The sequence below is a fragment of the Zosterops lateralis genome, assembly GCF_965231275.1.
Source record: "Zosterops lateralis genome assembly, chromosome: 5".
In the NCBI taxonomy this organism is placed as follows: domain Eukaryota; kingdom Metazoa; phylum Chordata; class Aves; order Passeriformes; family Zosteropidae; genus Zosterops; species Zosterops lateralis.
The window spans coordinates 13753013-13780792 of record NC_139766.1 but is presented as its reverse complement, the minus strand read 5'-3'; the positions used below and the strand labels follow the sequence as shown (position 1 = coordinate 13780792).

At 36.9% G+C, this 27780-nt stretch overlaps 1 protein-coding gene across 1 annotated transcript; it reads left to right on the top strand.

Moving 5' to 3' along the window:
* Nucleotides 1-1423: 1423 nt before the first annotated feature.
* Nucleotides 1424-27695, top strand: CLNK (cytokine dependent hematopoietic cell linker). The gene is made up of 15 exons (XM_083862362.1): nucleotides 1424-1519; nucleotides 3995-4157; nucleotides 5853-5929; nucleotides 6231-6276; nucleotides 8495-8523; nucleotides 8854-8873; nucleotides 10334-10462; nucleotides 13481-13508; nucleotides 16347-16365; nucleotides 17385-17445; nucleotides 18555-18595; nucleotides 21068-21201; nucleotides 21533-21610; nucleotides 21742-21897; nucleotides 27138-27695. Exons 1-15 carry the CDS (start codon nucleotides 1448-1450, stop codon nucleotides 27264-27266), a joined length of 1182 nt encoding a protein of 393 aa, XP_083718488.1. The 5' UTR covers nucleotides 1424-1447; the 3' UTR covers nucleotides 27267-27695.
* Nucleotides 27696-27780: the final 85 nt, after the last annotated feature.

Sequence of the window (27780 nt, the reverse complement as noted above, 5' to 3'; positions counted from 1 at the left end):
AAGGCAGATGGAGTTCATCCCAAATCCAGTGATTCATGCATAACAGAAGAAATGATAAACTGACCTGGACATCAAATTGTAAACTAATATTGGATAGCAATACATCACCCCAAAGGCTTGTGTCAAACAGTCCCTTTTCGCATTAAGCCATGAAATGCATGGGCAATAGCATTGACATTTACCACTGTTATTCATTTTTTATTGTTGAGGATAAAACAACCACACTTTTTTAATGAACATAGGTACAAAAGCTGCAAATTAAGACACTGCATTTTTTATTATTATCCTGGTATCACCTTTAACTAGGCTTACTTCTGATAAGCACCAGTATAACTAAACAGAAAATTAGACAATGCATGAATAAGTCACCTTCCCTATTGCCCATGAATGATGCTCCAAGCAGAGATTAAGGTACTACATATATTGAATAAATGAACATTCAATGCCATCTGCTGGGGTATACAAAAATATGCAATACCACACTCACAGAATGAGAGAGCGACAAATGCAAAGAGGGTGTTTAGGCAGAGACTTGCTTCTTCCAAAACACAGCAATAAGGGAGGGTTGTGGGATGCTGGCTGTCCTTAATACCCTTCAGCCATGGGGTAAAACCCCTGGACAAGAAGTTGTTCTGGTTTTAACTCTCTCCTTAGCATAAAAGTATTTAAAGTATTTCAGTGCACAATTATCCCTTTTTTTTTTCTAAGCATTAAAACGTGCTGTAATTATTTGTTATTCATTGGTCTTGACAGGACTTTCATGTTCTGCTTTTGAAATCAGGCCATAATGTAGCCAGAGATGCAAGATTTGTGAGATTACAGGCAGCCTAAGAAAGGATTGAAGCAGTCCAAAACAAAATCAGATACTGGGCAAGGTTATACCACAGCTGTTTTGCATCAAAGAGTCATTGGATTTCATGTGCAACTCAGGTTAAGTGCAAAGTTGGGAGTGTCTGTTCACCAGCTCTTTGGCCCTGTAGCTCATGCTCTCCTGGTATACCATGAGACAGCTTCATGGCAAACACCACTGAGAATTGTTCACAGCCTGGCAGCTGGAGTGTTCTCAGATTTGGGATTTTCTTCTGCTGAAGAGAACAAAAGAGAGCAAAACATGTTTCTATTCACAGAGGGATTTCCAGACCAGGAGTTCCATAGCTCTCAAAGGTCTGCATTAAGAAGCAAAACTCAGGGGAGAGAGAGGAGCTCAAGTACATTCTCCTTTGGGTGCTTTTGGTGGGCGGGCTTAGACATACTCATGATTGTGAATCCCATTTCCACACAGCTACTTCCTCACACATAGTATAGGTCCACAAACTCGTAGGTGGACCTGCTTCACATCCTTTTTACAGTATCTCTAAAATACTGTAAATAAATATTCTAAAATCTGCAGTTGGCAGACTTTTATTCCTTTATATAAGTTATTAGCTACTGTATAATTTACTACAGAATGGGACCTGCTGACAGCTTTTCTCCATTTCATACAGAAAAGAGAACTATTCCTGCTAACACCTATCATTCTGTAAGTACTATGTGTTCTTCCTAAAATTTGACTTTTCTTTCACATCCTGATGTATGTTTATATCATCTGGGCTATAATACTAACAAAAAATGCAATCCTCACTGGTTTTTAATGCAAAATAAGGCAAGAGAACTGTGAAATATAGATGAGAGTTTTACTTTTATTTAGTGGTATCTAGACTGGAAAAGTCACTCACTCTCTCGCCAATCCACCATTTATGGGCTGAATTTAAATACACCTTTATCAAAAGATCAGGTAAAAATAACAGGAGTCAAGCTGAAAAAGGATGTAAGTCATAAATTTCAAGATTAAATATGTAAACAATACAAATGAAAGCTGAAAAGCAAACAGTACACATTTCAGGGTCTTTCCATTTGTATCTGAAATCTGGGTTTGAGTTTCAGTTCAGGCATAGAAGAGAATAGTGTAAATATTTTTTAAATCACAGAAAGCTGAAAATAAAGCACAGATCTATGTTTTAATAAGCAAGTTGGACAAATAAAGGATGACTGAAGATGCTTGATGCAATCAATACTTTGACTGTTTCAGATTTTACAGAATTATTAATACCAATCAGATGCTATATGGGATTAATACCAAATAGAAGGGAAAAACAGCACAGAGCAGAATGGGGAAAGAATGGTCAGGAATTAATTTGCTTATGCTAAGACACTTAAAGAATTACTTAAGAAATTTCTGAGATATTAATTTATTATCTTTGGGAATTGTCCAGAGTCCTGAGTTCCTAAAATTATGGAAAAGAACAGTGATAACTGCAATTTCTTCCAAAAAAGAAAGAAAGCAAATCCTGAGGATTTATTTGGTACCTGGAGAAATTATTAGACAAAGTCAAACTGAAAGCATCTTTTGGAAATAATAGGTCTGATTATGTAAAGCATTGTTAATGTGAACATTAAGAACATCTCATCAACTCCTCAAACTAAAACTAATTTCCTCTTCAGCAGAAACATGACTACAATAATAAGAAAGAAAACAGTAAATGAGATATATATTGATTTTTATTAGGCCTCTGATATTTCCCAGAAGACAGTCCCACAAGTACATGCCTGGTCTAGATGAAAATGTGTTTCATTTAGATGAAAGTACTTGCACAACTGATTGAAAAAATAGCCACTCTCAGCCTAGCTGACAATGGTCTGCTATTGAACTGGAAAGAGCTGTGCAGAGAAGAGCCAGAAAACCCAGGTACCCTGAAGGGGTCTGTCTAGGGTGTGGTGACATTTTTATGCGTTGTCATATAGACAAACCTCACCCTGCAATGTACTGTAAAGAACACTTCTTGGAGGTCTGCCTCACATTGCAATAACGATGTGTACAACCTGGAGTGAGCTCACAGGAAAGTAACACTGGGGATATGAGATCCAAAGTCTTTTAAGTTGGTTGACATCCAGGAAAGATTTAAAGAAGTATTTGCTTAGTGAGAAGAGTAAAAAAATATATAATTATAGGCATTAGCATAATAAAGTTTGAAATAAAGTGGATAGTAATAATTTCTTTAGTGTCCTTGGAGACTAAAACAAATTGGTTTAAATTTTAGCACTCAAGAGAAAAAGCATGAACTGAAAGAGCAGTTAACTGGTAGAAGAAGCTACCAGTTAATAGTCAGGAAGCTATTGATTCCCCATTACTAATGAGAATAAAGCAAATATCAGGGAACAAATTTGAGAATAAAATAAATTTGAAAATAAACATCAAAGAAGATCCAAGTGCATGGATACCCCTACACTGCTGGCAACAAAATATGACTTCTAGAGGCATGGGGTACCTTCAGCTGAGTTTCCTCAGCAGCAGTGTCAGCTCTGTGCTGAAGGAAGCCAGCAGTTATGTTTCAGAAAGTAATCAGTGAGGATGAAGGGTGGAGCAGCACTCCAGAACACAGCCTTAAACAAACCTATACAACTGTACAGACGCATCCAGAGACATCTTGAGCCACTCTCAGCACCACGTTTCCATGGACTCCACTCTACATACTCACTATCACACCCACTTGGACTGCACATGTGTTAGCACAAATTCCCCACAACACTGTATGTTTTTATTTTGAAGCATGACATTTGTGATGAGTTAGTTAATATGTTCTTGCAAGTAACATATGTAAACAGTTAGTACAATACAAGTACCAGTGGATAATATTACAATAGAAGATATAGTTTCAAATGTTTGCAATGATCATAAATTAAACACTCTCATTGTATTTTCAAGAACAGAGAGGCAGAATTCAGAGAGACATTTAAACTGTCTCCCAAATGGCTATTTTATGAATCTAAATTAAAAATTTAGGTACTCAAATTGCTTCCTCAACTACTTTCCAACCCTTCAATTTCCATCAGAACATTTCCCATGCACCAAAATGTCTGGTTATGGCAACTGTATATTTCCACAGCGAAATCAATCTTGAATTTAAATTTATCTGTACTTATTTATATTTATCTGTATATCTCTTCTTCTATCCAGAGTAAATACTTGACAATGAAGGGCAAGAATGATTTACAGTTTTCCTCCAAGCAACCTGAGGAGGAAGAAAATTTGTACGAGACTGTAAGTTCTTCAACACTGGAGGCCATTCATTCTTTGAGAATCCTTCCTGCCAAACCTCTACAAGAATCTGAATACGCAGGTAACGTTTTCTGTCTGTGGAAACTGAGAAAAACCTAGAGTTATATATATGCAGTACAGATGTGGAGTTTTTAGTCCATTTTTTTTAAATTAAATGGTTCAACTGGAAAATAACACTGGTAGGCAGAAACATGAGAAGGTCTTAGTCTGCTTCTTCATATTCAGTAGTTACCCTGATTTTCATTAGATTACGCTAAACTAATAATTAAACACTGCTTTTTAATTTTAGTATTACCTTCACGGGATAAATTCCATTATTCCCTTCCACATGGAATGTGCAAAAAAATGGCTGATCAAAGTCACAGCCATTTCAGAAAATCTCACTGCTATTTAAGCTTATTTCCTGTAAGATGGAAAACATATTAAAAAACACACTAAACTTTCCTCCAGGTGATAATGTAGTATTCTTTCTAAAGGTGTTCTCTAATGCTTTAAATAGCAGTAATAAGCAATTATTTTGAGTGTATTTCTCAAGCATTCTTAACCTTGTAAGGTAGCTGCATTAATCATCTTCTGGTTTATTAAAGCTATTCTAAGTCACGTTTAATGCCTAAACATACAGAGCCAATTAATATCCCATTTATGGAAGTGAAATGTCATCCTAGCTGTGCATTGCTCCAACCCAATATAAACAGTCTAGAGGTTTTAAATACTTAAAATACGGGAAGTGAGCCCTAGATGAGAAAGACTGGAAACCATAAACCAGATAGCTTGCTCCAGTTCACATCAAAGTCAGAAAAGACACTTTCTACTCATCTTTTGTAGGAGTTTTTTTGATGTCTAAACAAATAGATGGCTTTTAAAGTGAGTAAATTTATCAGTGTGTGAAAGGATCACAATCAGTCTGAACAACCAGATACTCTACATTATGTTCCAAGACTTGTCTATTTTATTTGGAAACCTGAAGTGAATTCCAAATACAGTTTTTATCTTGGTTAGTAGTAAAAACTTTCATCTAGCAGTCAGCATCTTTTCTTGTTTATGTAAGATTGTCCTGAAATAGCCAAAAGACATAGGTTTTGTTTTGTGTTTTCATGTAAAACACAATAAACAAAAAAAGCTGCTTTTTATCTGTGTATTATGCCCAGTAACTATAATGTGGCAAGATGCAAGAGTGAGGAAAGGACTGAAAATATATTTCAAAAGGGTAAAATTCATTGCTAACATTTTTGCCATCCTTTCTAGATAAATACCAGTGACCTTAAAATGTAAAATTAATGACTGAAAAACACATGTTAGTATACAACATGAGCATTTCTTTTTGATGGCCATGGATGCAGATTTTATTGAAAGCTAAAGTAAAAATTAAAAAAACTACCTAGAGAATAAAACCCCTACAACCCTTGCAAAACCAGAACAACACGATGGCATTGCCAAGAGTAAAGTTTCAAATGAAAAACAAATTCAGTAATCTAACCACAGTTAAGGTCAAACGTCTGCCTTAACTGTTTACCAGCTTATGAAGGCTTTTATTTATAACCACAGTGGGGAGGTTAACCATAAAGCTATTACCAGGGTCATGCTTATGTCCTCCATACAGCCGCTAAAATGGTTGCTATGTTCTTGGGGAAAAACAAAACCAAGTTATAAAAAAGGCAAGACCTGACCTGAAAAACACATTTTGAACATTAAAACCCGTCCTTCTTCAAACATAGGACTGAATTACTCAGGCTTGATTTTTCTTCCCCTTTTGCAGATAAACGTTGCTTAAGGCCTTCAAGTACCACTTCCCCAACAAGCGAGAATCCATCTCAGCCCCTTCAACACTCAGCTGTAAGTAAAGATACTAAAACTTATTCACAAATAGATTTCCCCTTTTTCTGTAAAATCCCCCAAAGTGCAGTCTATTTAAATTCTTAGCCATATCACATTCATTTGCAGTGGGCGGCCCAAGTTCCCGTGAGCCGTTCCTGTTTCACTTTGCATGGTTGCCTTTGCCTCTTGCTTTCACTCATTGACTGCTAGGGTTCTAATAAGCCTTAGAGGCATCCCAGCCAGGAGCAGCACCCTTTCTACTGGCCATAGTTTCAAGAATGATGGCTAACCTCACATCTTTATTTTGGTTTATTAACAGATTCGCACATTTGATCCGGAGGGGACAACAGTGCCAAATGTAAGAGGTATAATTAAAAAAAAAAAAAAAAAAAAAAAAAAAAAAAAAAAAAACCTACCCATTTCTGCAAACAAAAATAGTAATTGCTACTTCCATATTTACCTTTTGTACATAAGGCAGAGATTACATGTGCTAAAATAGACACAGTTTTCAGAACAGTAGCTGCTTTCCAAAACAATCCTGCAAATTTTGCAATACTCTTTCAACTATCTTTAACTATCTAACACTGCAGTAATTATTTAAAGGAGATATATTTTATTTCAGGAGTTCCCCGTTCCTACAGGGGGAGTAAAAAAACCCCTTCAGCTTAAAAATCAGATTGTCCTTTTCACTATATTGTAAGGACATAAGGGGAAGGGAGAAGCCAATGTCTCCTGAGCTCTTCAACCAAAAGGCTGCAAGATCCCTGCTGTGCTTTACTTCTAATAATGCAATTCTTTTTCACTCCCTATCCTTCTCTGGCTTTTTCCATGAATATATTGTAAAACATAATCTAATAACTATTTTTAACTACCAATACCAACTTTAGCAATTCCCACTAGGGATTTACATCCTAGGGCGACTATTTACAAAGGCTGTCTGACAGTGTTCACCAACTCAGAATATGCTGCGTGGTACATCATCTAGAATATTTTTTTCTCCGCTACTTTACCTTTAACCCTAAATTTGCTTCGAAATCCTTTAATTTTAAATCAAAAATGGGCCTTAAATTTTTGTTCTGTTTCTTGTGGTTAAATAAGAGACAAGAACCTAACGGAGTGCCCAAATATTAAATCCTCTGATTGACAGTTTTACTCAATTGTAGGATTGTTTTAAAAGTAGGTTTCTATACACTTTTTTTATATTTAATTTACTTTGGATGTGGCAGTACATCATGAAGTCAGCTACTGAAGGATTAAATATCTGATTATCTTTGAAAAGAAACGGCATTTTTTATCTTACCATTTTCTTTGAACCATATGGTAATATGGTCAAAAAGACTGCAATTGCCAAGCCAAGAAAATGGACCCTTCTGTGTTTGCTGTTGCACCTGATTTTTAGAAAATATTATCATTTGATCAGCCAGAAAAATAACTCAAAGAATTCCATGTAAAATAGCATTTGCTTTCCCCTCCCCCCTCTTATTTCACTCTATAATGCAAAACATAGAGAGAAATAATTCCTGCAGATGAATGAAAAGGTAAGCACTATACAGTTTGAAAATGAAAGGTTAGATTGATTCTTGTGAGTAAATCCTCATGTAGCCCAGAAAAAAGCTGAATTGAGATAAATTCGAGTAAGACAGCTTCAAAATCTGCAGAAATCAGTAGGCAAGGACAGTGCCAGTTTATCTAAAGCTTCAAATTCCACCAGGATTTAGTAGGCTGGATTTACATGTCCACATATGATGTGTGCTGATGTTAAGATGAACCAAAGCCAGTGCTGGAAAGTAAATTAAATTCTGGTGTTTGAGAACACAATTGATACAATATTTTTAGTACTTACTGAGTGAGTAGTACTTATAGAGAACACTATTATTTTCAGATAATAGCTACATTGTTTTTAAATACAGCCTCACTTTTTTTTTTCTCATGCCCAGTGCTATTAAGTTGCCTTGCCACAAGATGGCATGAATAGCACAGAAGACTTTTTTCAGCAGTATTTTCTAGAAATGTTAAACATTTAAAGTAACATTATATTATTCAGAGCAATTTGTTATGGTTTAGCTGAAGGAGAGCTTGAGATCTCTTGCATGCCCTTTGCATTTGTTAGGATTTTAGCATGTAGAACTTAGGAAAATAATTTCAATATAGCAAAAATAGATTAAGAATATTTTTTTATTAGTAGTAAGATGTTAAATTAAATAATCAGACATATTTTGGTATATTTTAAAAAATAGAACTGATTTCATTGGTTTTCAATATTTTTATAAATTTCTACACAAAAATAAAAAGAGACAAAAAATGCATCCCTAACTAGATAAGCATATATATATATATATATATATATATATATATATATATATATATGCTGAAAAAATATTTAAATTTACAATACCTGAATAAATATCACCCTCAAGTGTTTCATTCTGAAAGCAAGAGCAGAGTTCTGGAGCCAGGGGAAGGCAAGGAATGGGGTTGGACTACCCATAATAATAATAATAACAATACCAGAATAAAGCTGTAACTTCATTTGTGAATTATATGGGTAGCACTCAACTAAGAATTATTTGTAACTATTTTTAGGAGGAAGAATGAAAATACATGGACACCAGGTAAGCAGAACCTCTCACAATTAAATTTTTACTGGTTATTTTGCCATGTAATAGATTTCTAACAGCAAGCTGCCATTTTGCTAGCACTAGCTAAAGGAAAAGAGAACTCCTGTCTGCAGTCCCACATTGTCTCACTTGCATTCACATGAGGATGTCTTCTATTCCTCAATGATTTTACAATGGCATGTTATAGCATGCTGTTTTGTGCTGTAGAGCACAGACTCTCGACACAGGCATGTCTACTTAATTCTAAATTCTTCATATTTCTCTCTAGTAAACCAAGGTGGAGGTAAAAGCTTACAGAGATTTTTTTTTTCCTCTCTTTTCCAGGAGCCTACACCTCCCCCACGGTAAGATCACATCAGAGATCACTTACCTGTGGTCCCCGGGGAACTCAGTGCTAATGAATGCTCACATCCATCTGTGCTGCTCATGGTAATGAGGTGACTGGAAGTGAGCCAGCATCTTTTTACTGCTGCCTCTCTTTGGACTTACAGGTTCTGATGTGGAATTAGGGAGAACAAAGCCTGAGCTCTAAGTATTCATAGCAGGAGCTCAGGCCTGCATCTTCAAAACCAACTTCGCTGTGCCTATGGACAAGTCAAAAACCCTGAAATATTGAATCTGGTTCAACCAGATACAAATTGCTGGGGAAAAAATATCCCACCAATTTTATTGATGCCTTAGGCTCTGTTCACTGTGATAATATTGACTTCATTCTCACTTAAATTTATTTGCCAGTGCTTTTTGCTACACATCTAAATCATGTATAGAAATCAACTGGAATATTTCCACTTACTCCCACAGAAGATAGACCAAGTTCTATTCCACAGATATATTTTTCTATGATATACCCACAAATAAAAAATTAATCACTTCTTGATTTGGTCAACCTCAAATAACAATTGCTATAATTTGCCAAAAAAATCCTTTCAAAGGTCATCTAGGAACAAGAAGTTTATTCCTCCATGCCTACACTGATTTCTCTAAAAGATATAAAGAATTTTAAAATATTATTAGCATTACATATTTAGATTTGATTCTAAAAAATATGAAATAGCGTAAAAGAGTAGTAAAATTTCACAAATTCAAAACTGTAATAGTGCAGGAATAAGAACATTCTCAATCCATTATTCTACAAAATTTCACTATTTGTTTCTACTTGTATTATTGTGTCCAGAATTAATTCTCTCACTTGACTTAATTTGGGTATGTGCAAACACACAAGGCACCCTTCCCAGGAGCCCACCACTGAAGGCAGTTCTGCCAGGCACCTTGGATGCACCCCCAGTTTTGTCCAGCCAACCTCTCTATGCTACAACTTCCAGCTGGAGTTGGGCTGTGACTGCCTGGTCTCAGCACAGACAGGGAGTGCCCACATCTGTCAGAAAACACCAGGCCCATGTTACCTGTGAGTTTTCTCACAAGTATGAAGGACACTTTTTCCTCTGTGTCTGAAACTGCCATGTGTGCCCTGGCTGGACCATATACATAGCCATACCTACCCAGGAATATCCCCACTGCAGAGCTGTACTTGGCACACACCGTGAGGCACACAAAAAGCAATATTTAGTGGCACACAAGACAGTGCAGTAATGTCTTGCAAATGTAGAATATTATCCAATATTACTATTGTTATTGAAGGGCCCTGCCTGAAGAGCTCCTGGATCTGAGCTTGGTTCAGCACAAATACATTGAAATACTCTCAGAAAAATCCAGTCTCTTATTTCTAGAACTTGAGCTTAAAACACAGTCCCTGCACCTCCTTTATTCCCTAATAGCTCTTCAAGTTCTTCTTTGACTTCTCTAGGCCTCTGAAGATGCTGCCAAAGCAGTATCAGCCCCTTCCTCCAGAGCCAAGAATAAGCAGCCAGGTCTGTCACAAGTGGAACACACTCAGCCAAGATCCCACCTCTCCAATATCAGCAAAAGTCACAAGGTACAGTGCATTCCTCATCTTCATACCCTGAGAATCAAAACACTCTCCCTGCTCAAACCACAAAATTTCACTTCCATCACACCTCTGCTTTTACTTAAGAAAGTTATTCTTTAGACAACTGTGAATAATTGAGAGAAGTGGTATTTAGCGTAATGTGACACTGGCTTTTTTTTTAAAGAAGAACTGGCAAAATAATGCTAAAGAAGTAAAGGAGTAGAAAAGTAGACAGAACTTTCATGAACACTAAGATTTGTCCAATTTTTTTCTTTAATAATATTTAGAGGCCTTGCAACCACTTTTAAGTACAAAAATGCTATTTACTTAGCACAGTTAGTGAATTAAGTGATGGGGAAACACACTGACTGCCCCAGAGATAGAGAAACACACTCCACATCCCAAAGACATTACATTCAGCAAAAGAAATGACTCATCTGTAGGCAGAAGTCTGGCTTCAGCCCATGAGGCCAATGAATCCAGGCTACAAATCACTTCTTGCCCTTTACATTTTGCACTCCCTAGCCACACAACGCCTGTGGTCATTCAGCATCCTGACGTGGCAGTGAGGATGAGTCACCTGAAGCACAAACCACTTGTGCCCAGCTGTGTGACCCAGCACATGCTTACAGCAGGTTATGAGTTTGGTTGCTTTTTCCACACAACATGTACCTGGTCAGATGAGCACGAACACACTCTGCTCACTGTCACATACAAGCAGATGTACATGTGCTCTTGCTGTCTGACCAAAATGCACATTCACAATGGAAACAGCATTGGAGACATGCTGGGAAGAGGAATGGCACAAATCCAGGGGCCATGGGGTATGATGCTCAAATGACTCTTGACAAAAACCTCTAGCAGCCAGAAGCTGTGTCAATCTTGTCCATCCTTCCTTAAATTATTTCAATTTCAGCTCATCGGGATGGAATTTTGCTTCATTTTACAGAGGTTACTACAAACCCCTTGGGAGGAAAATAATTCCTTACAAATCAAGGAAATAATCTTGTGCTTAAAGTTAAGAATATACTTAATGAGTGAGCTCTAATTATGGGTTGTTGGGGTGGAGTTTTTTCCTGAATGATGTTTAAATTTTTTCATGAATTAGGTTCCAAAAGCTGTTGGTTGCTAAGACATTTTATTAATATGAAGTAGCTTCATATTCAGATGCAAGACCTGGCATGGAGATGCGAAGTTCCAAATCCCACGACTGATCCCCTCCCTTGGTAGGGCAGCACAGTTTGAAAGCTTTGTGAGAAATGTTATAATCCATGTTGCCAGCAAATAGCAGTATGCAGAGCACTTGGATTTAAAAAGTCCTATCATAAAGACAAAGTCTGTAATAGACATACATATCATGTCTATTGTACTAGGGGGTTTTATCACATGAGTAAGACACAGTGGCACAGAGTACACCACACAATATCTGGGGAAGGCACTTGACAAATTTCCCACAAGCACTTCACTCAAAATATTTCTCATCCTCAGTCCAGCTACAGCTTTGTAAGGAGAAAACATACATATGAGCTGCAGAGGGAAGGAGTATGGCACTACAGCTTACAGTCCTTTGCTAGACTGTAAGCAAATCTGCCCAACCACAGATGTGATTTGGGAGTGCAAGTCTTGTTTTCCAACAAAATTTGGAAGACTTATAAAATTTAACACATCATTACTTATACACTCTAAAAAATAGCTTCATAAAAAGATAGGCAAGTGCAGGGTCCTGGAATGTATCTTAGAAGCTGTGGTGTGACTGAAACTTTTATATGCCCATGGAAAGCAGGCCATGGAAGGACCATGTCCCTTGGCAGTGGAGGCCAGCCCTGCAAGCACATCTTTAACGTCATGGAACTTTACCACACACCCAGTGTCCTGAATATGGGCTTTCACACATTAAATAACAGCCCTGGAGACCAAGCTAATAAATTGAAGAAACTAACACAAAAAACAACTGTCCAAACCAAAACAGGCCCTTTCCTTTCTCCAAGCTTTCTTGAATAATGCAGATAATTTCCAAATTTCTTGCCTCAGGCCTCTGTGCTGATCGATGTTTTCAACACAGACATGAGGAACAGAGCCCTTGTCACTGTTGAAAAATAGCTCCCAGAGTTTCCTATACCAGATCTTCCTTTTGTCTTCTGACTGATTTAGCAAAATATCTCACTGTCATATTTTTTCAGTCATATCTTTTTTAGGATAGGCTAAACAGGGACTAAATCTCAGAGCCTTCCAAAAACTACTAGATGCTTATTCACACCTTATGTTGCTAAATAGCTTGTAAAATCTGGTCCTCTGTCTCATTTATTAGGAGATACATGCTGCTAAAAAGCATAAACTTTCATCATAACCAAAACATCTAACAGAAGATGTCAGACTCAATACCTACTCCAATTTCTTTTTATTTGGAGGGAGAATATTTCCTTCCCGGGAAAGAATGATACTCCTGTTGATCAGGCATATCAGGAGAAGGCAGAAAAATACCTTAACACCTACTTAATCAGGGCCATGGGGAGTATTCTCCACTCATCTTTCCCTGGTTTGCACCTCACTTCCTCTACACTTTCCATTTCAGCTCTGTGAGTATTTCATTTTTTTAATTCTTCAGTCTTCAAGGAACTTACTTCCATTTATAGCTGACTTTACAGTGTGTAATAAGACCTTTTGGTATGAGATGAAAAGTGCTGAAGTAGATACTCTTCTTTTACCCCTCCTCTCCAAAAGGATGGCATCCACTGAATTTGTTATGGTATGGAGTAAAAATCCTTTAAAAAATTGTCTTATACCATAACAAATTCAGTGGATGCCATCCTTTTTTTAAGGAAGTCCAAGATACTTCTCCAGAAAATAATTAATGGAAAAAAAAAAAAAAAAGCACCCTCTGAATTTCTCTAGCAGTAACAAAATCCTTCCCTTGTCGAGGGCTGTTAGTTTTCAGTGATGATGTAATCATCAATGATGATGTACTCAAAGTGATTTTTATTTTATCATAATTAAATGTTCTGCATATTATTCTTTCTTTTCCAGACACTCATCTGTTAAGGAATCAAATAAAGTAAGTATTCATCTTTGTATGTATTTGGACCATAAAAGCCAAACACATTCCATGGCTGCACAGCCTCTCTTGAAATAGTACTTTAGCTTATTAGGTTTAAAAAACTGTATGTAAGAGTCATATTAGCTTTGTGTCACTAAAGTATTCATATTTAGTGTGTGTTGCAATTTCAATACTGCTACTTCCTGAATGGGGTAAGTTTCTGAATTTGTTTGTAGAAATAAAAACATAGGTACAGTGCAAAGCTACCTGTCCAACTATCCACATAAAGCATCTCTCATAACTGCCTGATGTGGATGCCAGTGAAGAGTGAGCAGCAGGAGACACTCTCCTTCTGACAGAGATTCCACATACATTTTTACAAGCAGAAAACTGAAATCATAAGGTCAATAGAGGAGTGTAATAGCATTAATGTAATATAAATTCTTCAAATATAAGATGACACATTTCAATACAAAACAAAAAAATGGACAAACTTTAAATCCAGTTTTAACGGTGCCTGCTGTCCCCCAGCTCGCTTTTGCCTCTCCTTCCCCACTCACCTTCTACTCAGATCAATGAAGTAAAGCAGAAGAAATGGTTTTAGCAATAAGGGAGTTTAGTTATGACAAGTGGTTTCCTATAAAAATTATTAAGAGATACAATCCCTACAATCATGCAGAGTGTTAAAGGATGTTTGTAAAAGTTGGAAAGTGATTATAATTTATAGCATTTTGTGCTTCTTACTGAATGTTCTAGTTCCTGCACTAATGTGTTCCTACTGTATTGGTTTTATTTTTTTCTCTCACTAAAGGGAACCTATAATAGTTAATCCCAACTGTTTCCTTCCATAGCAGGTTGTAGCACAAATCTACAGACTTGCCTAATTTTAAATCCATTGAGTTTTCCTTCTCTATAGTTCTGACTGGAAGACTGCCCCAAACCTCACTCCTCTTGGTTAGTAGCTTATTTAGTTTGAAAGATGGTGACAAAAACATGGTTTGGTTGCAATATTGTAATCAACACTTAATGCTTAAAAAAATGTTATATTGGCAAGAAAGATAGTATTTAAAAAAAAAAAAAAAAGCGCTCTTGTCCTGGATACTGACTCATTACAAACCAAATATGAAAACACTCTCAAGAAAAATAAATATCTTACAGCTGTAATTAATATTTCTGGCTGGACATTGTACAGCTGCACAAATACTTCAGCTCTTAACAAGCTCTTAGTTTGACTACATCTTAAGGAGAAATCCTGTGTGCCTCATGATGAGGAAAAGATAAAATTTAATTTTGATCACTTCCTAGTCATATAGATGTGAAGGCCTAAACAGTTTCAGTGTGACCTGGAGGAGGAGAAGACAGATTGTGCCCTTGTCAGGGTTTCAGACGCTGAAGGGCAGGTCAATAGGTTTGAGAGAAGGACTGGCCCTTCACCATAACCCAGGAGAGGGTACTGAGGAGCCTTTTGAAATTGGAAAGGACAAAGGCAAAATGCTACTCAAGAATGAACCAAACCCTCTGCTCAGCTCAGAAGGACCTGGGGACCAAAGGCTGAACATGAGCCACTGGTGTATCCTTGACAGCCATAAAGGCCAACAGCGTATCAAGCTGTGTCAACAGGAGCATTGCCAAGAGATCAAGGGAAGGGACTATTCCCTTTTACTCATCACTCAATAGACAACACCTGGAGTACTGCTCAAGGCTGAAGCTGACAGAGCAGAGAGGATCAGCACAGGGTACCAGGACAGCCAGGACATGCAGTATTTGGCCTGTAAATTGAGTCTGGTGGGACTGGGCTCCCTTTGTCTAGAGGGGACAGCCCTGGGGGACCCCAATAGCTGCCAGTCGGTGTCTGAGAGATGTTTGTCAAAAAGGCAGAGCATAGTGCTTTACAGAGTGCACAGTGGAAGTACAAGAGGCAACAATCTTGAAATGATGAAGGTTTCCATCAGAAATAGGGAAGAAAAAATAACTATGAGGGTATTAAAAGAGGTTTCCCAGAGAGGCTGTGAAACCTGCATTCTGGGAGGTTTGCAAGACCCAGCTGGTTAAAGCTCTTTGAGGCTCCAGGTCTCATCTCACAGTTCTCCATGGTTTAAGAGGGAGCTTGGGCTAGAACCTGCCTAGGTCTTGTCCAGCCTGAATAAGATTTGAAATTACTACGTAATAGGTAACCATTATTGGGGAAGTAACTTCTAAGGAAGGCTCAAAATGCAGCATCTACAAAGAATAACCTATTTTTCTCTTTAATATTTATGTTTTATAGTCTTAGATGTATCAAATTAACAAGCAAAATAATTGATATTACCATAATTTTGATCTGTGAATCAAAATAATACAGAAATGCAGTGAAAGCTTAGGAGTCAAACTCCAGTCTTTAGAAACCTATCATTCTTATTTTTAACATAATATGCTGGATTAAGACTCTCCACACAGTGATTTTGACTGAAATATCTGTCATAAAAATAATTGTACTGTCAGGTAAGAAGCCTGAAAAAAAGTGACTGATTTTAATCTTTGGATAGTGTCTCTCCAGTCCACCATAATCAATCTTGATTTAATACAAGATCAAGGAAGGAAAACCATATTGTAACTTAAACTGATATACAATACACATCATTAAATGGTGATCTTTGCAGTAAACTATATGTCCACTTACACCCCTAAAAAGTTCAATTCTTATTGTTGCTAGCAAACTGAGATCAGTATTCAGCCCAGGTTTTTGACAAAGCGACCAGGTATTAATGTTTGAATGTCTATAAATTATTTTAAAACTGGCAGATAGTTGAGTCTGTTGGGGTAAATTCAAGTTAAGAATCCAAAGAAAAATATTTACTATGTTATCATTTTATACAGGCACCTGGAAGAGAGCAAGGTCAGTATTCAATAATATGATAATAATTTGTTTTCTTTCCTTTGTATTTCAAAATTAAAATATTCTATAATTAAAATTTCAACTGAAATGAGAGAGATTCCTCCAGGTATACATCTGCTGAGAATGGAGTTAGAGAGACCTCAACAGTTGCTGATGAGCAGCAGAAGAAAGGAAACTTAACTTGGCCTTAGCTACAGCTATTTGGGAAGCCAGGTTATCACATTTGTCCTAAGCAAATGCCATAAGGTTTTGGGAAAAATAATGGTGTTGGTACCTAAAATACCAAGAGAAGGATAATCCAAAAGAGATCTGCACAGAGGACACCACTCTTCTCTCAATCTTGCTGCTCTACCATTATCTGAGGGTGAGAATTTTGAAATAAAGTTTCTTAAAAGCTTTAGGCTTTTAAAGCTAAAAAAAAAAAAAATTAAGTAATTTGCTGTTTTAAAAACATGTCCATTCTTTAGATGTACATACAGCTTTGAAAAAGTGGCTTAAACCACTCGCTGTTTCCACGTGCACAAAGGCCCATGACAAACAAAATACTTTGAAGATAGATACAGGTTACATGGCTTTCATACTCTTTACACTTTGTGTTAATGAGTTCATCATTTCCTCTGGCATTTCCTTTTGTGGATTAAGGCACCATTTCCTGATTTTCAGCAAGAAATAGAATCAACTGCATTAATAAATTCAATACCTATCCTGTCCTATAAAAATGACTTGTGAACTCTCCACATATTTCTAGTTCAACATTCTACATTATTTACTAATATGTTAAGCCATATTTGGCATTAGCGAACTCCATAATGTCCCCCATGTGACATTCAGTACTAATCCAAATGTCCCACTGAAATCATTAGCTGACTCATTCAAGCCAGACTGATTACAGCCCTTTAAGGTTTTCTATTTCTGCCTCACCCTCGTGTATGAATTTACTTAATTTATTTCACAATAGATGCTAGATGCTCTCAGTTACACAAAAGAGGAAATATTAAGTTCTTATCTTTTTCTAATAGTTACAATTTTGGGGAAGAAACCTGAAGTACCTTTTCAAGCACAACAACCTCCTGAAGCCAGGTAAGAATAAAAGAATTTCATGAGTTTGTACTGGATGCTTCAAGGACTAAACATTCTGACCTAGAAAATTATATTTCACTATGCAATAACAGCAAGATGATACTACTTTCTGATGCCATGCAGTGATATATTATGTTTTGCCCTGATGTATGACAAGAACCATCTTTGGGAATTGCTTTCAAGCTATTGTAATTGCACAGCCAATTTTTATCTTTAATAGCATACTGCTGTAATACATTTCTGCTGCTATTTCTGTGATAGGGAGTTAAACATATTGTGTAAAGAAGCTGTGCTATCTCCAGCCTCAGCATTTCCTCTCCCCCTCATTTTCTATTTTTATTTACAAAGGATACACACCTGGGTTTCTAAAGGCTGATTATTCTTCCATAGAAATTTCCCATAGTTAGACCTACTTTTTTTTTCTAACCTATACAAATCTTTCCTTTCTAAATGTCTGTAATTTCTTTTCTCCTGAAATATGCAACAAAATCCAAAAATATGGGAGACAGCATAGGAAGTATATGTATGATTTAACATCTTTCCTATACAAATACAAAATCTCATGTAGCGTTGTTTACAATAATGGCATTTCTCCAGGATAAAATTATTGTATGGAATAAATATGACCATATTTGTGACCCCTAATATTCTGTTTCTTCTTATGCTTCTGTTATGTTATTTAGTCAATATTCCTCCCAGTGTACCAACACAACAAAATACCAACTGGCCACTCAGGAGCAGTCTAGAAAATCAGAGCAGGCAGGGAAGAACTACTCCCTGGGTCTTCCTATAGGGGCACCAAGAATTAGCAGTGAACAAAAGCAAACTGTGCTCCACTGCACATGCAGTTAAAACGTCAAACTCTTATGGAGAGTAAAAAACCCAAAACTCTATGCAACTTGAAAAAGTGGTTCATGAAAGGGAAATGTGTCTAAAAACACTAAATACAAAATTACCACCCAAAACCCGGGAAGGCCCAAAGCTGCCATCAGTAAGAGGAAGGGGTATTCTGAGGAAGCACAGCTATGCATTGCTCTCTAATTTGACTCTTACACTGCCACTAAAAGAAATGTTTTCTGACATTATTTTTATTCATTGCTTTTTCCTAGCCCTCAGTGTACATGGAGCTCTAAAAACATTTGCAGATCAGGTAAGAACCAGAGATTGCTTTGAAAGCCAAACTAAACATTGAAAAATAAGAGTAAGAAAGAGACTCAGGATGCTATGCTTATGTGTCTGCACTGAGGATTTTGAATGTACTTCCTACTGTCCTTGACTACACGGCATACTTTTACTCTTCTGTAACTGCCTCTGCAAATGCCCTTTTTTATCAAAAAAAAGAAACCCCTAAGCTGTGCCAAGAACCTATGAGTGCATAACACGAACTTACAGTAAAAGCAAATACCACCAGGAAGAACATATGGACTGCATTATTTGTTCAGATCAAGTAGGATTCAAATTAACTTTGGTCAACTGCCAGGCTAACCAAGCCCACCTCCCCCAGGTTTGCTTCACAGGCCCCAGCTCCCAGATTCTGGTGGACTCCCTCCATTGAGTCGCTTTCTTCTTGTGCTGGAGTGCAATTCCACACACCCTCCCCTCTGGACACCTACTAAAAATCTTTCTTCACAAAATCTGTAAAGCTCATCTAGGTCTCTGTTTGCTGCTGCCACTTCAGACACTTCCTACTACCCTTACCAGGGCTTTTGCTCCTTCAGGGTCTCTGGGACAGCAGAGTATCCTTTTTCCTCTGTCAATTCCTTGCCCTCATGAAGCAACAGGAAGAGAACAAATAAGTAGCCTTCCCTCTGCTACCCTACAATTGCCTTTAAAGTCTACATTTGGCTTAAAAAATGTTTTAAGAACAAACATTAATTTTATTAAATCTAATTTCTTAACAAGCTCCATCTCAACCAGACTTGGCACATAAGCATTGCAAGAGAACTTTACCTTCTTATCCCACACCTTAAGACACAGCAGAAAAAAAAAATCTGCAAAATATACACAGCACAGGTCACAAAGCAACTATGGTCCTAGTGGAGTGGGGTCTCTTTAAAAAAAAAAAAATCTGAGGATAGCCACTAAAAATGCAATGAGAACAAAAATGCTAAAATCATGATCCAATAGGCTGAACAGTAAAAAAATTCCACATTTTGACACGTCAAAGTGATTGCAGAAACAAAAGGTTGATGTCTGGTGCCAAGCCCTTTGAATAGACTGACTGCCTGCTGAAGACCATGGCTCTTTGTCTACTGCTATCAGTGGATCTTGTTTGAAAAAAAAAAAAAAAAAAAAAAAAAGTAATGCAGTTATAAATCAGAACATGGTACATACATGAATGGAACAGCAAAACGCAGTGAAAACTCCTTCCCCCCATACAAGAAAGTCTTCCTAGTAAAATTTAATACTGTCATATGCTACATTCCAGCATAACAATAATAAACTGATAAAGCATGAAGAGATAAAGCACAATGAAATACCACACTGAAAAACAGCACTGTCTCTAGTGACAGTAACCAGAAGGAAAAGATGGAAGCCATTGATAATCACATTTTTCTCATTTACTTTTAAAATGGACACTGGATCTTTCTCCTACCAGCATTGCATGAAACACAGAGAACTGTTTTCTGTTATACAGCAGGATATGGTGGTTTTTATCTTCAATTAACAATTATTCCCCATGTCACATATCTGAAAATTACATTCAATCTTTACATTGAAAGATGCTCTCTTTACATTTCTTTACATCACATAAAGATGCAATCTTTACATTGAAAGATTAGTTTTCTCAGGCTGCTTCTGCTGCATCCTCAGAGTCAGCCCTAGCCTCACACACTACGTGACTCCTTGTGTTCCTCACCCAACCCCTGCACTTCCTTAGCTTCACAGAGACTTGGGTATCTGGGTCTAGCTAGTAAAGGGCAGCCCTAAACCTACAGACAGCAAAGCACATTTGCTTTGGGAAAAGGATTTCAGCTATTCCAGGCCCCTGCGCCGGCAGCACTGAATGGAGCAGGCACATGCAGCTGAAGACCAACACCTTCTCCTTAATGTGAGAGCAACCTCACCCCTTGGCCCTGAATTTATTATTAGAAACAAGTCACAGGGCAGACTGAAATTTATCAGCATGGCAGAACTTCTGAATCATCTGAGGTTTCAACAGCTTGTTAGAAACAATGCTAGCTGGCAATGGAATAATGAGGGGTTTTAATATGATCTAACATAATAGCAGCTGGGATCCAACACAAATAAAAGGGACTCAAAAGGGGAAAGTAGAACAGAATGAACCATTATACTTGTCCCATATTTAGTATTTTATTTAGTATTTGCTGTTTTATTAACAGTTTATTATTTTGCTATGTGCACAATAGCCTGTCAGATTGAAGTCAATTAAAAACTATCAGGAAACTAATGTGTTAAATCTCTGGGGGCATTAATCTGAAATCACTGATGCTGCATTAGCACAAGACCACTCATAACTGACAGCTCTGAATTTCAAAGGTTAATATCACAATACTCTAAATTAAAAGTACTATTCTCAAAATTACTAAGCAAAACATAGTGTAAAATTAAATTATCTTTTAAGAATGCAAATTTTTTCCTTCTGAATTTACTTTCACAGGTTCCACATTAAGTGTAGATAATTCGAGAGTGAAGAAGACACCACCTCCTACATCATATCCAGCATGCAAGAATAAATCAAAACATTTGCTTGTAGAACCGGAAATGCAATCTCGTACCCAACACACTCAAAAGGTAAAGACCAACTTTGCTGCATAAAAATGCGTGTTTTTAAGAAACGGGATTAACACTATATGGCACCGCCTCTGACCCCCTCTGAAAGCTGTGGGTGTTCAGCAACCTTGAGAAAGTCCAATATGAGCTCTTGAAACCATGGATAAGAATTTAAATGTCTAATTTGATTAACACTTCCTAACAGGACTTCTCAATATGCATTATCATTCTCAAGATGCATTACCATTATATACTGTGCTGAATGTGCTTTAAATGCAGATTAGATACAATCTGGTTTTGCTTCTGCCACTTGTTAATTTCTATACACTGATTATGCTATCTTAAAATTAAGGATTTAAACAAATGTGAATGGTATGTTGGAGAATATGATCGCCACAAAGCAGAGAAGATACTGTTACAGAAAAACATTGTAAGTACCATTTTTCTCAAAACCTGGGACGTGAACTCTTGGGGGAAAATTGCTGTAAGCTGTCCACAATGGCTTGCAAGTTTTGTTGTGAACTAACCATACAATCCATAACTTAAATCTGTACCATATAGGACGAGACATTCTTGGTTAGAGATTGTTCAAAGAAATCAAAGGCTGAACCATATGTTTTGGTTGTTTATTATGGAAGAAGAGTATACAACATTAAAGTACGTTTTCTGGAAGAAAGCCAACAATACGCGTTGGGAACAGGGCTCAGAGGAGAGAGTGTAAGTAAAATCCCATCTGCTGTTACAGCCTATTGCTTTTATGTTGGACTCCAAAAGTTCTTAATACCAAATATTGGATACAAACTCTCCCCCATAACAAACTTGCTGTGTCATTAAAGTTTCTTTTACAATACCCTCATTTTAAGTATGTCTCAAGTTTCAAGCAGCTTCAACACAATAATTTAAAACCAAATTTTGTATACTATGCTCAAATTCAGATTTAAATCAATGTAAAAATTTCCTAAGTACTTACAATACTTCTATCTACTGTAACACCTGCAAAGTATTAAGGAAAGAGAAGTTCTACCTTTTCTGGTATACATATTATTTTAGCATATTTTTAAACTTGTGATAATTTAAGCAGGCATTTTCAAATATATACAGCTCCACATATCTGACAGCAGGACCTGGTGCTATGAAGCAATAGGACAACAGTTGTCATGGATATTCAGAAGCAATTAAATCATGTGGGTCCCCAGCAATCAGTCTTTCAGATATGGTAAATTTAAATTAGAAAATCCCTTTAGACAAGCAATGCTTCTTTACATAATTAAATTCAATTACAGTCATGGTAAGAGTTTAATTCTTATCCTACACACATGGTTAAATAATAAACACTGTATCTGCAAGTCTTTCACAGAAGAAAAAAAAACATTAAAACTGAAAGTCAACTCTATTAAAATGTGATACTTGCAAAACAAAACAAACAAAAATAAATAAAAAAATAAAAACAGAACATAAAACTTAAAGAATGCTCAACTGCAGAGCAAAAAAGCAAAGCAACAACCTCCTAATGGGTTATTAGCTATGTAAATCACTGACACAAATCCAACTCAGGTGAAGCAGCAAAGACTGTAGCTGAATCTTCAATTATACCCAACACATATCAGAACTTACCTTTTGTATAGATAGACTTTAAAAAGCCTGAAATCACAAATGACCCGAGCTGACTTAAGGCATTTGATGGGTGCAAAATTCATATTAGAATATTTATTCAAAAACATGGGATAGGACTCATGATATTCCACAAGAGGAACAAAGTTTACTGGCAAGTTGTTCTTCAGGGACATTGGTTTAACGGTAAAGGGGGGAAGAAAATCCTCCATTATGCAAGCACAGTGAAACAGTTTGGAGGCTGAATGGTTGTACAAATCAAGAACTGTACTGCAGGTACCATCATCCTGGGGCTGCTGTAGTGACCATTAGTCTTCTGTAAAGCACTGGCTGCATTTCTGAATGGAAACTCCCAGATGATTTCCTGGAATTTTAGTACAACTTAGGAGAAAGCAAGTTTTGTTTTCAATGATTCCGACATTGTTTAGTCTTCCTCTAATGGTTCTAATACAAATAGGCACAGAACAGAAACAATGACAGAAATAAGGCACACTACAGCATAATATAGTATATGTGAACCCTCACTGGAGAATAAAGACATAGAACTAAATTTTCATTACGTCAACAGCTTTAACAATTAAGGTAACTGGAAAATTACTTGAACAGTACACAAACAATTTTTACTGAACTAAAAGGAAGGAGAACACAATCCCTCCCATCTCAGGAAATACCAAAATATATGACTTTGTTGTTTGTCCCAATTTCTGCACAGACAGCATATATCTTAAACAGTGGGTCTGGACTGACAAAGTCAAATTGCAAAGTACAACCCCAAAATAAGAATTCCAAGCATCTAGTTAAAAATATACAGTGGATCCAAGACTTGGCTCTACCAGGCCAAATCTGTAATCATGATTGCCTACTTTATGCCTTCTGCTTTGAGGACTCTTTTTCTTTAACTCAAATCTTCCCACAGATCAATCACAACAGAAAAAAAATCAGATTTGCTTTGCTGGTCAACTATGTGTTGTACCAGGGAATCACAAACATGGCAATCTTCCACTCCTATGTATTATTCTCAGCAGTAGACATGAAAACAGAACTGGGCACAAAGCATATATGCAGCAATGAACAACCAGTGGCACCAACATTGCTCAGAAAAGCTTCTACCATCTCAGCCAGTCTCAAAGGGTTCCTCATAAAAGATCCTTCTTGAAACCTGTCACCTCAATTTTTGCAGCTCATCTAAGGGTTTGTTTTTTTTTTTCCCAAAGAAGGTGAAAACACTTTCTAAGGCTGTGAATTACAGCTAATTGCTGCCTGTAATTTTTTAGTACCTGTTAAAATGCTTTCCAGAGTGCTCTGTTTTGTCCCCCTGCAGGGATACCCTTGTTACACCACATTTTGCAGTGCAGCCAGACCTAGCTGCTCTATCTAGATTAGTTGAATATTTCCTCTTCACCAGCCGAAGAGAAAGAAACCTAAATGCCAACAAACACGTGCAGACCTATTACATTTTTCCAGAGTTGGTGATTTTATTCAGATGTTTGGTCATAACAGATTTTCTGCAGTGTGGTTTCACTTTTGAATTAGTCTATTTTCTTCAATTAAAAACACATTTTTCCTTATACATAAATATAATTATTCAAAGTTTTCCCTATCTTATTGCAACTTTTGATTTTTACTATACAGCCTACAAGTTGTTAACATATTGTATCATTAAATAAGATTTCAGATTGACAGTTATTTTAAAAATGTATTTAACTTTTATGAATGCTTTTATCATTAGTTCCCATGTAGCCCTATAAGGTCATAAACGGGGAAAAAAACATCAGATTTTTATGGCAGAAGTAACTGAAGTTCCATGCAGCTAAATTAGTATCAAACTCTAACATAATACATAGAAGGGTAAAAAAAAATCTCTTAGTGGAGGTACATCTTTTGCTAGCTATTTAGCCACAGATGTTCACAACTACATACATATTCAATATACTATATTGAGCTTTCTAAAGGCCAAATTACAAGAAGTTATAAAGATCAGATCCCCAAATGACGCATACATGGAATTTAGGAATTTACATTCAGAATTGCTACACTGAGCACCCTTTACTTGGCTGCTGCCTTCCTCTACTCCAGACAATATCACTATTAAACCTCCAGAGATCCCCGTAACACTGGCTTTTCTCATGTGCATAAGTTCTTTTGAAAATTATGAAATACACCTTGCTCTATTTAAAACTGATTATGACACGAAATTTACATATTTTTATCTCCTTTTCAAAACAAGATCTGCCATATGCAAAATGCACGGGTTTAGCATGTCTGTAGCACCAGTCTCAACTGCAAACACAGTGAAAAATGCATAAAAATGAAAGGCAGGAGTAGGCTCCTCTTCAACTTGGTGCCTGCTTTGCAAAGAAGTTTAGAGCAGAGGCCAATGTGTATCACTGGATCTCCCTGTTCCACAGATACTTTCTCCATCCTCACCACTGCATTTACAGGTACCTTTCTCCTTCAAACCATCAGTCATAGCAGTTACATCATTTCACAGGATTCATTTCCATGCGAGCCAAATGGATTAGTTCCACCTACCTTCAGCAGCCACCAAACTGGCCTGGCCTGGCCAAGCAGATTAGGGAGCACTTCCACAATGCCTCCCACTGACAGTGTTAAGTCAACAGTTACTGCCAGCAAAAGAGGCACAACAAACAGCCAGCACCTTCAACTGAGAGATGTTTAGAAGATAAGCATCTTGTCCACAGGTTAAATGACAGCTCAGGGATGAATGATCTCATTCAGGATGTGTAACATAGCCCAGAGTTATACCACCTTCCCAACAAAATTCAGAACAACACCTCTGATGAGCAACCCTTCAGACCCTATTCCCATCTCCCCAGAACAGTCTGGAGACCTGCAGAAAGGAAATTCCTATGACAGAAATGATGGGCTGTGTCTCTTCACAGACTGAAGGGAAACAAACCAAATACTAAATTTTCTTCATCTTTATGTCTTCAGGTGTAACAAAATGTGGAAGTTTCACTTAAAATTCCATTAAAAGAGCTGAGGACATAAAATTCTGAGACATTTTTCACCCCTTATCAAAGAGCTATAAAAATGAACAATGTGGCATTAACCTAGTGAAGCCTAATAAATTTCCAAAGCAGATGAACAATTATAGTAGACCTTTTGACTTTCCAACCAACAGAAAACATTCAAAACCAGGAAAAGAAATGGTGCTGGAAGAGTTAATTTAGAATAAAATGTAAGGATTACTTTCATAAGGCATGAAATACAGACCACAGTTTTGCCTCAGTTTTCAGTAGCAATGATGACTATGAATGTAAGCAAAGACAAAACAGCAAAGTAAAACAAATGCATATGAGTAAAAATTATCAAAACAAAACTTTAAAAAATAACCATACTGGATTTGAGATCAAATAATTTTTATCTTAATACAGGAACAGTTTCAACAAATCCTTAATCAGATTCTGTTGTTACAAACTAGGTGTGAATCAGGTGGGGTGAGAGACACTACCATGAGACACCACCAGGTGTAAAATGAAGCCATGCTTACAGTAAATGTTATATAAATAGGTCAAAGCAAGCTTTTCATTACTGTGTGTAGTTCTGGTGGTTTAATGCCAATAAACACAAAGACTAGCTCCAGGAGAAAACATGAATATGATGAGAGCTTTGTGGTGTGATGAGAGCTTAGAAGGTACACACAGGGAAGAGAACTATTCAAACTGAAGGACTGTTAATCATTGGAATGGGATTCTTCCACTAGGGCAGATGAGAATAAACACATTGGGTAGTTTTCTGTTGCTGTTTGATCAGGTCAGCAACCTTGAACCATACCTTTTATCACTTTAGGAGTTGCTTGGAGAAAGTAATTTTTTTGGGTGTGAGAGAACAAGATGCTTCTTGTTCCATACTTCAAAGGGATTCTATACCAACTGTCTCAATAAACTGAATGGGAAAACAAAGCATACATTTAATAAGGTAGATTGAAACCTGCAGTGTAAAATATCATGTACTGCTAATTAACTGTAACTTGTAGCAGGAAAAAGCTAGTAACAATTTATAGTTGCTTCATCATTTCAAGATCTATCATCACATCTGGCATCACAACCTTTTATGGCTGATACTGCATTATCAGGGCTTAGACATGCTCCCTTTTTACCCTAAGGATCTAGTTGCTTTGTCCTGTGCACAACAGAGACACAGAAATATGAGGAACAAAATATGGTGCTTTTCCTTTTAGAATTGCTTTCCCTTGTGCAAAATGTTACCTATTTCAGGTAGTCTTTTGCAAGTCTTTTAATGTTATAGATTAAACCATCATTTTGAGTTGTGGGGATTCACGAGATATTGACTCACTGATTACTATCTTTCCCCCCACCCAGAAATTTAATTCCGTGGAAGAGATCATTGACTTCTACAAATCCGTTCCCATAACACTCATTGACGGAAAGGATCAGTCAGGAAACCACAGAGAACAATGCTACCTCACACATCCATTCAAGTCATGCTGACGTTTTCTGCCTTACTGTCACTGATTCATCTGTATAGATATAAATAGCACGCACATTTAAACATCTCAAGAATCCAGATTCGCCTTTTGAGCAAGGAGCTCTCCATAACATAATGAAGCCTTCTACAGATGTACTCCATTTTTTGATTGTTGCATTTTCACTTTGAGGATACAAGAATATGTCAAATGTATTAATTCACAGGAATGTGCTGAGACTGACTCCTGATACCTTGACAATGAGTGATCACTTTGCTTACACTTTGCACTCTACCTTCAACCTTCTAACTTCTAAGATGAAAATCAAACTCACCCTTGCTTACCTAAATGTCACTGAAACTCCGCTAAGTATTAAAACCTAATAAAGTATACCACAGTCATTAAATAAATACTCTTGCTTTTAAAAATACAAATGAAACACTGTGTGTTAGAGTTCTCACTGTCTAACAATTTCATGTGGTGTGCATATGTTTGCTCAACAAGCTGTGCTCAGCTGCCAACAAACTTAGTGTCAGCTG

Bases quoted from the DNA above. Each gene is read 5' to 3' on its own strand.
- CLNK (XM_083862362.1), top strand. From the start codon at position 1,448: ATGGGACCTGCTGACAGCTTTTCTCCATTTCATACAGAAAAGAGAACT. The intron at 8,874-10,333 runs GTAAGATCACAT...TGACTTCTCTAG, and splicing joins GAGCCTACACCTCCCCCACG to GCCTCTGAAGATGCTGCCAA. The intron at 10,463-13,480 runs GTACAGTGCATT...TTTCTTTTCCAG, and splicing joins ATATCAGCAAAAGTCACAAG to ACACTCATCTGTTAAGGAAT.